The sequence below is a fragment of the Neopelma chrysocephalum genome, unplaced genomic scaffold, assembly GCF_003984885.1.
Source record: "Neopelma chrysocephalum unplaced genomic scaffold, ASM398488v2 Primary Assembly neopelma1_22b, whole genome shotgun sequence".
Lineage (NCBI taxonomy): Eukaryota > Metazoa > Chordata > Aves > Passeriformes > Pipridae > Neopelma > Neopelma chrysocephalum.
The window spans coordinates 18,695,401-18,712,307 of NW_020897690.1; the positions used below are offsets into that span (position 1 = coordinate 18,695,401).

Genomic DNA, 16,907 nt, shown 5'->3' on the forward strand with positions numbered 1-16,907 from the left:
CGCTGAAGGGATGAAGGTATCGTATCCATTTCACTATTAAACTTGGGAGGCTGCAATGAGCTGTGTGCTTTCTAAACTGGTTGATGAGAATTGGGAGATTTTGATGGCAATTGTGATTCATGTTGAGCTTCATTTATCAAGAGATTGTGTTTGGGTTTAGGACTTTCAAACCTGTACTCAAAGGGCCTTGCACCACTAGGGTAAGGTTTTATTGTAAAGCAGTTGTAAGAAGGAGTGACTATTTTGTGAATCTGTTAGTTCCTTTAACAGGACCTTTATCAGGAAAGCTTTTTGAGGATAAAAAGTGGACTGCACAGTGTTCTCTCTAGCAGATCTGAAAACTACTGGTTTATTCTGAGGTGGAGGAGGGTCAGGCACAGAGTTAAGTTCAGGAAGTGCAGGCTTGAGATGTGCTGGGAGAGACAGGACAGGACTATTAATTGACTGAGGTTGTGTACACTGTATTTTGAAGGAGTAGGAGGCAGAGCTGTAACTTGGATTGGCTCATAGCGCTTTTCACTGACAGGCCTACCAATTGATTCAGCATCAGTTGGTTTCCCCTTAGAATAACTGGTGAAGATCAGCTGATCCTGCAAATGTATTGGTTTAGTGGGCTGAGAATGATGGTTGGCAGGGACCCCCCAAGCTTATTTTCAAAACTCCTGCGATCGAAATGTGATAGCTGCTTTTGACAATAATCTTCATCTTCTTCAGGATCATAGTGACATTTGCTTGAGGTCTCTGCAGTTCAGAGGCCCTGTAAATATACTCCTTGGATGAAGTACCCTTTTAGTTTGTAAATGAGCTTGTTGGAAGACAAGATAATATGATCTTGCCAAATGAATGAACCACTTGACTTCCTGGTATTTGCAAGAAGGGGAAAAAAAAGTCCAAGAAAAAAACCAAGATGAGAAATGGCAGCTTCCCAATCTGAGTCATCAGATCCAGGTCTCTGAATGCTTTCCTTACATTTTCAAATTGCACAATTCCTCAAGTACATTTGACCACCATACTCTTTTTTTACTCTCCCTGTTGTCTGCTCCCTTTCTTTCAGGATCAAAATCAGGAGAAGTTCAAATCAGAGACATCTTATCTCCCTCTACTCCTCTTCATAATCCAGGGGATATTATTTTCCTTTGTTCACAGCCGTCAGGTGACTGGGCAATCCTGGCTTCTGGATCACCTTCTGTCATGGCCAGATGACCAAGTGCCTACTCTGACTCACCTATCCTGCAACGGTTATGCACGTGCTGACGGGCCAATACTCAAAAGCACAGCTCTTTCCAGAAAGATTAGTGTGCGAACAGCTCACCTTGGATGCTTTCTCCTGGGTTCCTGTTGCAATCTAATCTAGGCTGTGCCTCAGGACTGGTAATAAACAAAGCTCATGCCATACTAACTTTCAAATTAGTAACAGTGCTTTTGAAAGTACTTCCATCAGTTTGGCAATAATGATATGCTTTTTAGAATTCCTTTTAGCAGATGATGTTTAGACATGTTCTGCACATTAATAGTCCCTGACAATGACAGAGACACATGCAATTATTCATTCACAGTTACAGAAACCAAGAAAAAACCGGCCAATGTCCAACTTAAGAAGCTTCTAAGACTTAATGGTTTTTCCCCTCAGGAATGACTGAACAAATCTAGGGAACAAATGAACTCTTCCAGCTTTAAGATGTGATTTTGTAGTGTTTGCTTTGTAAATCATTTAATTCTCTTACTTTATTTACTCTGGTGGTAACTCTACAATGAATCTCTAACCGCAGGGCTTCAGATTGCAGCTTCTTATTAATACTGCCAGACTAATAGTTACTGATCTCTTAAGTTTTAGGTAGGTTTTAGAATAAAATGGGGAAGGAACATTTAATTTTCATAAGAATGTGGAAAAGGTTACAATGACGCTAATCTCTGACTCTTAATCAATTTTTGTATTGTTTGACGCTTGAACTAGAGGTGCAGCTCTTTTTTCTTTCTCTTTTTCATAACTTTGCCTCAGCTTTGAAGTTTCTGTAAGCTGAGGATAGCTTATCAGAAAAGTCCTAGTGACTGAAAGATGCTTACACAGGGTTACAAGTGAATGAGATGAATTTCAGTCTCCCTAGGAAGAGGCTGAGCTCTTCAGTATAAGGAATATACATATTCAATCCCAAGGCAGAAGAATAGATTTAACTACAGTAGATAATGCAAAAAAATCCATCCTCAAAACCCCCATCTCCAAGGTTTTGCTTGTGATGTACTTGGTATCGCAGATTGTTAGTGCCTCACAGGAGAGAAGGAGACATGACCTTTTCTCTGGGGCTTGATTTAGACATTGTGGTACAGTATTGTACAGCAGAGGATAATGCCTTTAAACGCTGAAGATTTAATACCTATATAGGGAAATTATACATGCCAGCTTGCCAGCCTATCTGATATCATCATATTCCAAAGGAGCTCACTTTTGTCTGTCTGAGGAACGCAGCTTATCTGCTTTGTTATTCTAATTTTCTAGTAAAGACATGAAGGAATTGCCAAAACTGATTGTTTTGGGTTTCTTTTGAGGGAGGGAAGAGGTGGGAAGGGGGGTTTGTAGTAGAGTAACAGTTTACAGTGGTGCAATAATACTAAGGTAGGATTTGTGGTGGCTGGATTCTAACAAAATAAAACAACTTTCAGGGTGTGGGGTAGACATCCACTATGCAAGTGTGAAAATTTATCAGGTAATGATCACATTTTGAGCCTCAGAAGCTCTACTGAGTAAGTCAGAGTTTTTCACCCCTCAGGTTAGCTGCTAACATGATTCATTTGAGTTGATTCTGTTTAACAGTGGTTTGTCTCCAAAAGGAAATAGTAATTTTTCTACTTCCCCTGGTAATTTTGACCAGCAAGTCAGGCAGTGCTGACTCAGTGTAGATGTGATGTGTTAATGAGAGGTTGGGTAGAACCTAGAAGCAGGAGTATCTTGTGTCACTGACTGCCTCAGGGTGAATTACCATGTCTTAGGTGAGGGAACTGTAATTTTCTAAATACGCTAACTCAATCAGGAGAACCTATAATTTTGAGTGGAAACAGAAATTCCACTATTAAAAAATGAACTGTATTATATATTTAACATGAATTTATTTCTATTAAATATACTTAATGGGGTAAGTGCAACATTTTCAAAGGACCAAAGTGAATTAATTGGCATCCAACTCTATTTTTCATAATAAATTATTAGTCCCTTTAAAAAGGGCTTCAAAGCCTGTGTCATGACTGAAAACAGAAAATCAGTTCTTAATTTACCATCAAGTACATAAGACTTTTACCCAGATGCTATTACCATGGTAAGAACCACTTACCCTGCTCTCCTACCTAATTAATTGATTTAAAGTAGACCTCACCATTGTTTGACATTGTTATGGTGATTAATACCTATGCAGCCTACTCACTCTATCTTAACAATGCTGATTTGTTATTCTGAATTGAATCCTGCTTCTCAGGAACCTGATGGAAAAATTCCTTCTAGCTTCCATGAGAACAAGATTAAGCTGCCAGGGACAAGATTTTATTCCAGTTGTTGCAATTGTATGTCATAACGTGTTTTTTACATGAAGGTAGTAATTTTCTATATGCATGTGTACTCCTCAACACAGATGCTCTTCCTCTTTGGTGCAGGGAAAAAGCCGTATTATAACCTACATACATACCTATAAACATATATGCTTTGTGTGTATATATTCATATATATAAAGATTAAGTTAAAGACACCCTACGTCAGTTTAATATGGGGATAATTTTGCAGATAATATTCAGAGGTGAAGTTGAAATAAGTTATTATAAAGGAGAGAATAAGAATGCCTTTGTATGTAAGAGTGTTTGTGATTACACTTCTTACAATCATTTTTCCATGTGTGTGCAATAATTATTGTTATATAATTGAATTATATATCAGATCAGAATCTATTAGTCTACGTGAGATTAGTTTAATAAAAGGCATCACTGCTGAACACTAGAGAAACTATATTTATTTCCACTGATTTTAAAGTAATCAATTCCAAAAGCAAAGTTAAATGTTAGGAAAAAGGTTCTTCACCCAGAGAGTAGGTGGGCACTGGAACAGGCTCCCCAAGGAAGTGGTCACAGCGCCAAGCATGACAAAGTTCAAGAAGCATTTGGACAACACTCTCAGGCACATAGTGTAATTCTCGGGTCTGTCCTGTGCAGGGCCACGAGTGGAACTTTGATGATCCTTGCAGGTCCCTTTCAACTCGGGATATTCTATGACATTCCACAGTATGTCCCTTTTAAAATCTGCAAGTACGGTGCCTTACTAAAAATGCAACATTTTGAGCTACTATTATAGTTCCCTATGGTAATGAAAGCAAACTTCTGTGCTTTAGTGAAATTAGTTGCAATTATCCTATTATGGTCTTGATTCCACAATAAGATGATCTGACCTTGGTGCTTATACACTGTTACACTGAAATTGTGGTTTAAAATTTGGTGAAACTTGTCCTGAAGTAACTTAAGTATATGCAATGATGTCACTGAGGTTTAACACATTTAAATTGTATTTATCTACTTCTAATTTAGGAATTACAGAGTTTACATTGCTTGAAATAACAAACACGTCAGTTTACACAGTTCTTACTCATTATAGCATCCTTACTGAGATTTTGACCAGATGGGTGGAAAACTGGCAGGACAAAAGGGCATCATTGCCACACAGACAGTTGGGGGACTGGAACATATGCCATACAAGAACTGCACCTTCTGGGCCTTAAAGGAAGGTTACAGAGAGATCCTTTTGTTGTCTACAACCACTTAACAGAATGGTGTAGAGAAGATGGGGTCAGGATCATCTTAAGAGTTCCACATCTAAGAAAAAGAAGAAAAAGACACATTCTGGAATAATGGAAATTCCAATTGATGAAAGGAAGACAAATTTTACTATGATGGTGGTCAAACAACAGAACAGGTTGTTCAGGGTGATTGAGGAATTTCTGTCCCATCAGCTGGACAAGGTCCTGAGCAACCTTCTCTTCCTGGACCAGTGACCTCTGAAGGTCCCTTCCAAGCCTAAAAGATTCAGTAAGACTAAGTTCTGTCCTTTGTGGCACTGGAAGACTGAAGCCTTCTCTACAAACTGAGAAAGTGAGTTTATTTTTTAAATGTTCTAGGCTTACCTGGACTAGTGGGAGGTAAACTGGCACAAGATCATCTAGCGATGAATTTCATAATATATGTATCCCAGACCGTTAGCAATTACGTAACAGCTAAAACTACCCACAAAGACAAGCAATTTTGAATTTCATTGTTGATTAACATTGTACATTGATCAGGGTTGATAAACCACCAGCAACAAGGGAGCTTTTTTCCCATTTCTTTTCGTAGGGTAGAGCTCCATAACCTACTGAAAATTCTCAAAACTATCTCCTTAAATGTGGTTCTCCGATTATGTTTGCTCAAAATCTTCATTCTGGAGTATAGGAGGGATCATATCTAAAATATTCAATTGTCTAGTTACTTAAAAAAAAAAAAGCCTTCAATTTTAAATCTTAACAACATACTGTTTTCTTTTGTCTTAGCCTGACCTTTCAATTTGCACTACTCAGATTACATTTCTATACAAAAAGCAGTAATGCACATAAATTCTTTCTTAGGTCAATTCCTGAAGTCTGATCTATCATTATAAAGCATCATATATTATACATATATAAAATTGCTAACTCTAGGGGGTAGTCATTGTATCTTTTTCATGTTCACACAATCTCTTGCATAACACAGCCACAAGAGGAAGCAACAGGAAAATGAAAACCATAATAATACTAAAGATTGTATCAGTAATACCAGATTTCAAATAATTTTACAGAGGTGCCATGGAGAGATCAATGGGGCTTTGAAGCTAATTCTAAGGGTTCTCTAGGCTTTCCTTGGGAGGAAAAGTACATTTCTTTTTTTTGTTTAATTGAGCCCATCAAGATATTAAGTACCAGAATCACAGTCTCACCTTATGGAATTATGATAATAAGGCCCCTCAGCAAATTGATTATTTCCTCACTTATCTCAGATGATGAGAATTTGTTACCCTTTTAATATTTTGTAACTGTGTATTACAAAACTGTTGCTATTCAATCCCAGCAGTTATAAGCATGAAACAGCAGACTTGGATTTTTTTAAACATTGCTTGCTAAGTAGGGGTGCAACCTGGTTCACTCTGAGACCTATTTAACCAATTACAAAAATAAGAACCCCAGAAATTACCAGAAAGTTAACATATAGTGGTAATGCTTCCAGCCAGTCACAGACAGTGCCTTTTTAGAGATACTATATGCACATAAAGGTGTCACAATATTCATGAGGAAACACAGGAATTCATTTGCAAAGGCTGCAGCAAAAGACCATTCTGTAATCAAAAGGATATTTGAAGTTTTAATAATGTTATCTGAAACAAGAGCCTTTAACACTAAACTCATAGTAAATGATGGAAACAACTAGGATATGACAGTTCTTACAAGCAAAGAAATTCTACATCAAAGTACTTAATGAAAAACAATTGCACTGTAAGAAAACAGAGGCCTCTGAAGATAGCATGCAGAAACCAACAAGTATGAGACTGAGTTCCCTTTTTATAACTGTCAAAGACTAAAGTAATACATGTACATGTATTTTGGTATAGAGTTTGTCTAACTCAATAAAGAAATGCCATCACATCTTATGTACACTGTGCAACTGCTAACTACCAGCAATGGTAAGCACCCAATGGTCAGGAACGGAAAGAAAAACTAAATTAATTTTAATTGTGAGATTTAGTTAAAATGTGAGTTGCAAGAATCCAGACATCCGTACTGTTTCCTAATCTTGCATTCTTTGAACACTGACTCTCTATCTTCTACTTTTGTCATATATTTATCCTGTGAAAATGAGAAATTTTATGGTGCAAATTTTTATCTAACAGATAAACATCTGTGTTGCATATTTGAAAGTATTTTACTTCTTTGCTAGCCTACAGTTAGTCCTTCTGTGCAGGGGCATAGAAATCTTTTAGGTCTCTGCAATCTGAATTTTTATATCAGTGTCATCTTTGTGAAAGGTGTTTGGGTTTGTCCTTAACATTGTTCCTTTTTAAGCACTCTGAAAGAAGATAACCTTGGGGACACTAAAAAGAAGTCGGAGTATCCCTCAAAAGCCACATATGAGGAGAAGGGCATTGTGTACTGGCACTTCACCTGACAACATCTAACTCAGGAACTAGGATTGAATGAGATTTTGCAGGAACAACTGCACAAATTTAGAGAGTGCAAGGACGTAGATGCACAGAGAAGATCACATATTAATATAAGTGAAAACAGTTTAAATTTAATCAACACACATTCATCCTTCTTTTTCTTATTTGTTTAAATTTTTCCATTTCTCAGCTCCACCTCCATTATCCTTTGAAACTACAGTGCCCCAGACTCATTTCCAGTGTCTTCACATGTGAGAAGAAAAGGACATTACTTTCCTTTATTAAATGCTAATTCACCTGTCATGTTCTACTTTCTTGTACTGACATGTGTTATGAATAGGAGTTTGACTTTCTTCAGAGGAAAGTGCTTTTAATAAAGAATGCCATATATGTAATTTCCATCATTTGAAAATCACTTAAGTTGATAAGTATTTCAGGAGAAAAGGCTATTTTGCATCTTACAGAGAATAAAACTACCTCTCTGTTCTATGAATTGAAGTTGATAGAGAACAGGCTGGAAACATGTTTTGATACACTTATCTGTTACTGTAAGGCTGTCACAAAACTTGGATTTTCAAAACTGCTTTGCCATTCACATGGATTTAAAAGTACTTTTAAAATTACTTTGGCAGTTTGTGAGATTTGCATTTCTACCTTTGTATATTTTATGGAATATGTGACTAAATTATATGCACTTTTTAGATCAGAACTCCAAATTTTCAAAATATAAGTAGCACTTCTCAGCATGAACATACTGAGAAACAGAGATGAAAATTAATATTAAATTGTTTGAAATGTCAATCTTCTGAGTGAGAAAAGCAGCTTGCTACCTTATGCAGAAGAACAGAATAAAACAGAAATTGTTTATCTCAAACAAAATATAAGGTTCAGATCAGGGCACTTTCTTATATGTGAAATGCACATCACTGAAGTGAAAAGGCACATGTCTTGGCTGTTTTTTCGTTTTTTGGTGGTGGTGTTTTTGGCAGTCACACTGAACCTAGTCTTTCCTGGGCCACCTCCACTAGATTTTGCAACTGTTATGACTTGCACTCAGAATTTAACCTTAAGTATTACTAAATGTGAATACAAACTGATAAAACCTACAATAAAGACTTTAAGGTTTATAAACCTTAAAACATTATATGGTATAATTTAAAATTATGACCACCATCTAGATAAGCTGTCACGGTAAAATACTGAAGATGATTCTCTTGAAACTGGCATTTAAGACAGAAACAAAGGCATTTTCCAGGAATTGCCCCACAGTTTATCCTAGTACAATGAATAGCTAAACTACAGCTGGGTTGTGGTTAGTCTTTGTGGGGCACCTTGATCTTACTATGGTAGAGGTGAAATACTGTATGGTTCTTTGACTTAGCATTACAAGGAAAAACAGATCTGTGAAAGCAGTATCCTTCATTATCACAGATTTAAGCCTGCATGCGGTTATTTCTGCTGTTTTGGGGGACAATGAAAAATTGTCATCCTTTTTCACTAAGTGCCCTTGCAAAGTCGACTGGCCTAATTTAAAGGGGAGCAGGACAGTACTTAGCCTGTATTACCAGAACAACTTCTGACGGGATACTTCTTCCCTATCTTCAGTCACACACAAGTTAGCCATTGAGTCTCTGGCTACTTCTCCAGGTTCTCACACAGGACCCATTACACTAAGATCAAACACTTTAGGTGATAAAGTGGGATGAACACCCAGAGCGTCATTTTCTCTCTACTGTCCAGAAGCCTACCTGACTACTTGAAACACAACTTATTTCAGATAAGTTAGGCAATAGGGAAGTTCAGATGTCGAAGAGTTAAGAGTTGATCTTGATTTTGATACTAAAAATAATAGTTCAGTTTTAACAATGCTGGTTTTCCCGCTAAATCCCTTTATGTGAGAATGTTATTTAATAAGAAGTGACTGAGGGAGAAAACCTCCTCTAACCTCTCTAACTACCAGGTCTGCTTGTCAGAAAAATATTTGGGAGAAACTGGAGCAAAAGGCAATGTGCAAGTGGCTGGAGTCACATTAAAAGTCGAGATCTCCTTGACACAAGGCTTTTACACTGCGATGGAAAAAATACTTAACATTTAAACATTTAGCAATTTAAATTGTCACCTAACGTATGTATACATTAGAAACCAGGGAGTCCAGATGTTGCCATACATGCTATAAAACATCAAAGTTTAATTATGCATTTATTAACTTAACTAGCATCTTTCTCTTCATTGATATAGCATGAGGAGCACCAGTTATTAATGCATGACCATACATTCCATTTTGTAAATCAACCTCTTGAGGACAGCCTTTTCTCATTCAGGTATCTATTGTTTTGCACAGCTCAACTATCAAATGAAGCGTAATAAAAACTGGCACAAATTAGACAAATTTGCAGTATATATTCTGTCTTTCTTCTGAACAAGTCTGATCAATGCAAGTCTGCAAGTCCTGATCAATGCTTTCTGGCATCTTTGGCATTGCGAATTTATGTCAATTTAATATTTCAGTGACTAAGATACTTTATAGGTCAATTAACAATTCAATAAAAAATTCAGTGTTTCCCAGATCCTTGCAGACGCATGTGTGAGAAATTCTGAAATGCTCACATTTAGAAAGAGAAAACTGCATGTAAGCTCTCCAAGTGGGAAGAAAGCTGCATATTTGATTTAATCATTTCCTGACACATCCTTATATTTTCTATCAAGGTACAATACTAGGACTTAGCTGCTGTTCTTGTAACTACAACACTAAAGACTCTTTTTCACTTGGGTTTATTGCTAATCCTGAAACAAAATGTGAGCATGTTCTAAGATAGGAGGACCTCATGTAGTTGTTTATGCTCCAGAAGAGTCATGTTCTGCTATGGGAATGCAAATACTTGTTTCTGAGGTGTTTTCAGTCTCACAGCTGAAAGGAAATCTTTCCAAATATCAAGATTACACTTTGAAATAACATACCTGATGCTTCTTTGAGTGCAAGGCTGGTTAAGATGACCTTGTGAGGTTCCTTCCAACCTGAATTTTTCTGCAAGTCTAATAATTCATTAGAGTTGTGAACTCCTGATATATCTTTCAATCAAATTTTCTCACATTTAGTAATAAAACTTCAAAACAAACACCAGTAATTCCAGGCACCCAAAGAAACCCACATTGTTCATGAGATCACAAGATATACACTCAGTGGCAATTTACACACTCCTGAGAACTTTTTCATCACTAAATAATGGTGATGGTAATACAGGGTGAGATCCATTTTTATCGCATGCTAGATAAAATGAATCATGGAACAGAGACTCTGAGTCTCTCTCTCTCAGTCACTTATAAGGTAGTCTAATACAGGTATCTTATATTGGATTATGAACTTTTAGACAGCTAGCAAGATTAAGTAGGTTCTAGCACATTTAACAATGTAACAATTTAATTGATACGCTATCCTTGAATTTTGTGTACATCTTATAACTGCATTACAGACAGATGAGTTGAATGGAGTATCTTTCAGTACTGACACTTCTAGCCTCCAACTCAGGAACAATTATTTAAAAATGACCCCTGCTAAAGGTCCTGTTTCAGGACCTCATTCAAAAATTTTTGAAGGCAGAAGAAATTGTACCACTAACTTTACTTATCAAGCTGAATCAAGCTTTTACTAACTTTACTGAATCAAGCTTTTACACCAATAGCCACAATAAAGATGTCTTAAGTATTACAACACTTTAATTTATCCCATCAAACTCCCTAGAATCTAGACCCCTGAAGAGACACCTGGATTCCCTACACATTTTAAAGGCAGAGATACATAGGGACTTGTTTTCTACAAAGTACAAGAAGTCAACAAAAACCTTCAGGTGGAACCGTCCTTTTTTCAAGAGTGAGTGATTAAAATGCTGCTAATCTCTAAAAAAAAACCAAAAAACCAACCACAAAAATACAGGTCAAGAGAAAGAATGGTGCTTTTCAATTACTTGTACAATACGTTTCTTAATCAACATTGACACAGAACAGCATTAGAAACCACTGTCAGGATAAAAGAAAACTCACAGAAAGACTTGAAGCACAAAACTGTGCATTGAAGTTTTATAACTCCAGCTTTGCATTCACTCCAGCTGTACCCTATGGACTTATCATTAAACACTATGAAATGCAATACTAATACAAGTTCAAAATTTTACTTCAAGAGGACAAGTCCTATTCTGTACATACGAGCCAGCAGTGTGCCCAGGTGGCCAAGAAAGCCAATGGCATCCTGGCCTGTATCAGGAATAGTGTGGCCAGCAGGACCAGGGAAGTGATTCTGCCCCTGAACTCAGCGCTGGTGAGGCCACACCATGAGTGCTCTGTCCAGTTCTGAGCCCCTCAATTCAAGAAGGACATTGAGGTGCTGGAGCGAGTCCAGAGAAAAGCAACAAAGCTAAGGAAGGGTCTGGAGGGTAAGTCCTACGAGGAGCAGCCGGTCTGACCGTGACCAGGAACCTAGGTAGTATGCCCAAGGAGGGAAAACTGGGTGCTGAATTGCCTAGTGACAGTACTAGGTAGGTCAGGTTTACCATGTTTTTGTCTGAGTGAAGTTTAATTTTGGGATGAAAAAAGATGAATGTGTCTGCTGTCTTGGTCAAAGGACACATGGCAAAATGCACAAGCTATAAAAAAGGAAAAAAAAAAGGGTCCTTTTAAAGACATGGAGCATGCCTGAAATGAAACCCAGAAAGAAGATCTCACTACAAATAAAGGAAATGCTGCTATGGAGATGGCTCAGATAATTTATAGAGAAGCCTGGCACCAATTTTAGCAATATAACAACACAGTTGATCGATCTGTGTGGAAAACAAAGCAGATTGGTCAATTCCATGAAGTCTAGTATGAAACTTCTGGCCATTTGAAAAAGGGGTCTTTTTGTTTGTTTTGTAGTTTAGTATAGGTGAGTCTGGATTTTAGCAAGCTTTCTGATATATTTTCCAGGTGCCTCAACACTGATTTATGGGCTATTTGGCAGCAGTAGAATAAAATATATCATTCTCTGGCACATTTCAGTAAAAAATTGCCAGCTGGGAATGAATGACAGCACCACTGAAAAGAAAACTTTATATAGGCATTAAAAATCTCAACCAACTCAATTCTACCTATGTAATTTTACAATATATACAGTTGGAAAATTCACCTTTAAAAAAAGGTTATCTTAGGGGGAAATTACAGCTTGTGAGGTAGAGTTTGCCACCACAAGAATATGATGCTCAATAAAAGTCACAAAGAGAAAAGACAGATACCATGTCAATTCTGCTTAGGCAGAAAGATGCTTGAGCAACTAACCTGATAAAGCAAGCCCCTTTTGAATCTTCCTTTCCATAACAACAGCTAAGGCATCCTGCAATATGTGGAACTGCAATATCACAAAAATGGATGGCCTACAACATGAGTTGAAATCCTTGACCAATGTGATGTTCAGCATTTCTGAAAATCAGCTTTAAGATAGGCCGTATTTGCTAAAAAATACTCGAGGACAAGAGCAGTAATGATGGTTATTAGTTTCTTTGAAGTTCAGTGATGAAAGCCAAAGAAATGAACATACAAAGATCACAGTTGAAATGGTACAAGAATTATAGTCATAACTCCCCTGTCATACTGGCATGTTTGGACAGTTCTTAAACTGCAGTAAATTTGTATTGCAATTACGAAGTACAATTCCTCAGAATAACTCTACAAATAACGTCAAACTTAGCAGCACTGTACAGTTATTACTAGTTGGCTACATACATTAGGTAATTATTTTCAACAGACTTTTCCCACTGTTTTTTTAATTAATCTTTGCTTTTATCACATGTTCTTCAAGAATTTAACAAAAAATTAAAATTTTGAGGTTGTGCAAACTTATTATCTATAATTTAACCAGTATTTTGAATGGCACATCAGATAAGACAGTCAATTTCACATGTATAATCTTACTTTCCTAAACAAAATTTGCAGACTTGGGAACACTAGTACAACATGCGAGAGCTGTGATTGCCTTGTTTTAACAATTTGCAGAGCACTGCTGTAATGAAGCATTAACCCTGAGATAGCACTCGATAAAAATATCAAACATTATGACCAAAGTATCTATTTGCAGAATTCTGGAATTAAAAGCAGAGAAGGAGAAGTATGCTGTAATGATAACAAATGAACAAGTTAGCAAAAATGAATACAAAATATGCTTTTAATGTACAGAAGTAGAAATAATTTTGTCATGATTGTTGAAATAGTTAAAGATCAAGGAAGTGATTATTTTTTAAAGACAGAACATGAAAATAAAAGTTTAATGATCCACAGTGTTTGGATGAATTTCAGCTAAAAACACCCCACCAAAAACCTACACAAAATTAAAAAATTCCAAACCCCCAAGATGTGTGCTTACCATACAATCAAAATTCAGAGGCAATAATGATTTACATAAATTATTGTCCTTTTCCTTACTTGTATGTGTTTGTGAATTAAGAATCTCCCAGCTTTCTTGCTGGAGCTACTAATCTGCCCCATAAAGTCCTGTAACCATCTTAAGATTTTTATGATTTGTCACTTGATGATCCCAAAGTTGCTTGCAATAGGTAATCTGAGGACCAGGAGTGCTTAGATCCTACTACTGCCAGTCTAGGAATGAAGCACTAAAGCAGAACAAAGCCACTGCTTTTCTTACAGAGATTAGAGCATGAGAGATCAAGAAACATTGCATGATGTTTAATTAATTTAACAATTCCTTGCAATATACCAGCACGCTGTCACAAAAAATTTGAATATGACACACAAGAGAAAGAATTAAATAAATTGTTCTAGAAATGTGAGAAGAATAGTTTTCATTGTCCTCATTCTGCTGAAAACTGGAAAAAACATCCCAAGCCCACAGAACATGTAGATTTTTTTGGAAAGAACATACCTATTAACTCTTTATTTCTGACATCTAAGGCCATGTTTCGTAAAGCTGTAGCAACTGCACATACCACCCGGTCATTGTCTATTCGCAGCAGTTCCACCAATATTGGCAATCCTTTTTCTTTGCGGACAGCAGCACGGATGTACACTGACCACTGCAAAGACACATGGGAGAGTGTGAGGAAACTGAGAAATCCACTAGAGAAAGCAAGGCATCTGAGGTTATAACAGAGTAAGGGGTTACAGAAGCATTTGGATGCAAAACTCAAAAGAGGGGAAATAATTGCATTTATGATGCTAGGCAACCGTTTGATTTGGCAATCTGTGCTAATTTTTTATGGTGACAGAGAAATTAAATGATGAATTGACTTTACTCCTAGCACACCTGGTTACATTTTTACAGCCCAAGTCCTTATGACTTACTTTGCATCAGTATTTCATATGCAACATCTAATGATGCTTGTTTACTGCTAAACCAACAAAATTTATATTAGAAGATATATATTACAAAGCATGTTCAAGAGGTCTGAGTATTTCTTTGTTATTACCACAAGAATTATTCAGTCTACAAACATGAAAATGCTGTTATTATTTCTCTTGTGACTGTCAACTAGTTCAGAAGGAAAAATGAGGACAATATGTCTGGTTTTGGCACCTGTAGTGATCCTAACTGGAATACTATCGTACATTGAGGTGCTAGATTCCCTCAAGAGTTGACCTGAGGGTGGTGCAGGCCTGTGCTGTGCCTGGCTGCTGTATCATGTGGCTGCAGGATAAATCCAGTGGCTGATTCTATCAGAGAAGCCCCTAAGGATCTCCCACTTGACAGTTGGTCACAACACCACTGACATGGCCTTGTCCTTATATCAAAGAGAGCAGAATGTTCTCATGTAAACATCCTTTTTATCTAACAATAGAAATGATGAATAGATTTGTTTACTTCTAAGAGATCCCCTAGGAGCTCTAAAGATCATCATGCCAGTCAACAAGGGATCTGTGCAGTGTGCTGTGACTAGGCGGTCCATCCGGTGCTGCACAACTTGGGGTTCCCGGCACCCAAAGAGATGAAAGATTAGCTATACTACCCCCTCTTCCATTCTGCTGTTAGCTCCAGCAGTTGCAAAAAAATTAAACAAGACCAAAACTGTGACCATGTGGTTTTGAAATCTATGGGTATTGCCAAATTTAAGACGTTTGGACACCTGCAGGATGTGCAGATCTCATCAGCATAGCCCACTTCAAAACAAGCCATCACTAGGCACATATTCCCTCCCACTTCATGAACTCTTCTCTGGAATTTTCATAAAGTTCACATTCATGCTTCTTGTACTGATAGTTGAAAGGAAATAATTGAAGCAGAGCATCTCGTTCCTTTCAGTGCTATGGCATGGACATTTATCTTGCCATTGTACTTGGAAGGTGAAGACAAATTCTGAAAGGTCTTAACTTTTGAAGTATTTCAAATATTTCAGAAACTAGGATAATAAGCCTTAGGATTTTCAGATCACAATGACCCTTCTCTTTTGACAAACCTTCCTTAAAGAACAGTTAAATCACACCATAAGAATAATTACATTGCAATAGTGTTACTCCATAACCAGACAGAGTAAAAACAAACTTCATGAAACAAAGCATTAAAAAGGTAAGCACATCTTCTGTCAGCAGACCATGCTTAACCCCTGCATATGGTCTCTACTTACCACAGTTGTGCTCACTTTAAAAAGCTAGCATCTGTTTATATAATAGATAGGTGCCCTGAATAGCAAAACCTGAAATATATATGTATGATAAGAACAGTAGATATGGAGATAGACAAGAAGTGCAATACTGCAATATCTGGAGTGCAAATTCATTCCAGGTGATATAATTCAGGGGAAATTGGGGAAAAGGAAAAGAAACCAGCATTTAAGGATATTGTTTTATTAATTCTTCTCTGTAGTAACTGTGCATAACAAAAGGCAGTTGGACTTTGCTGTAGATTAAAGTGATAATGGTTATGATAAGCTTTCCAGTCAGGTAAGGTAGACAAGGGGTTCTCAGCATCACTGAACACAATAACATGTCTAAAACTTAAATGTGCTGTCATTTTCTGCAGCAAAGCAAATAGCTCTTAGGTGAGAGAAGTGGTAGCAAGACTCTTGGTTGATCTTATTCCAGGTTCTTTCCTCCAGTCTCTTCTCTAGAATGAGTGTATAGGATGGTCATCAGATAAAAAACTAAAACACATCTTAAGGATCAATGAGTTTAACAGAAAGTGTTTGCTGAAAAATACTTTCTGTCCTACACTTTGATTCTAATGGGACATTAAATATAAAGGATGCTATGAAAACACAAAATGAATATTTCTAACCTTCCTGTTTTAATAAATATGTATTTACCTGCCAGTTAAACACATTCTCAGGTGCAGCTGGGAAATGAGAAATAGCTCTTTGCACTTAAAAAATGCTGTATTTTGTACATCTCTCCCACGGGAGGCCTCTGCTGTGTCTGCTGTGATTACACGGTGACTGTCAGAGTAAGAGTTCATGGTGGCAGTCAGAATACTTTGAGAAAGGAGTGAGTCTGGTTGAGGTGAGAGTTCAAGCTAGCAGACAATATTCTGAAATATGCTGTCATTCATTGCAGAAATACATCACAGATGTAGCATCTTCAAAATGGACTATGTGGGGAATCAGTGGGGGCGTTTGTTTTGAGAAAAAAAGCTTATTTGTGTCTATTCAATACCAGAGAAAATCTCAAATGATCCTTTAGATTATTCACTATATTTTAAAAACCTTCATACTAAAATCTCAGTAAACAGTTTTCCCTTGATTTTTCT

At 37.0% G+C, this 16,907-nt stretch overlaps 1 protein-coding gene across 12 annotated transcripts in view; it reads right to left on the reverse strand.

The window, feature by feature from the left end:
- The window catches only part of CTNND2 (catenin delta 2), a 645,784-nt gene that overhangs the window by 56,222 nt on the left and 572,655 nt on the right, over positions 1–16,907 (reverse strand). For all 12 annotated transcript variants that reach the window (XM_027681495.1, XM_027681470.1, XM_027681446.1 and 9 more), the window contains one exon: positions 14,094–14,244. In XM_027681495.1, coding sequence (XP_027537296.1) covers positions 14,094–14,244 — 151 coding nt within the window. The remainder of the gene's footprint in view (positions 1–14,093; positions 14,245–16,907) is intronic.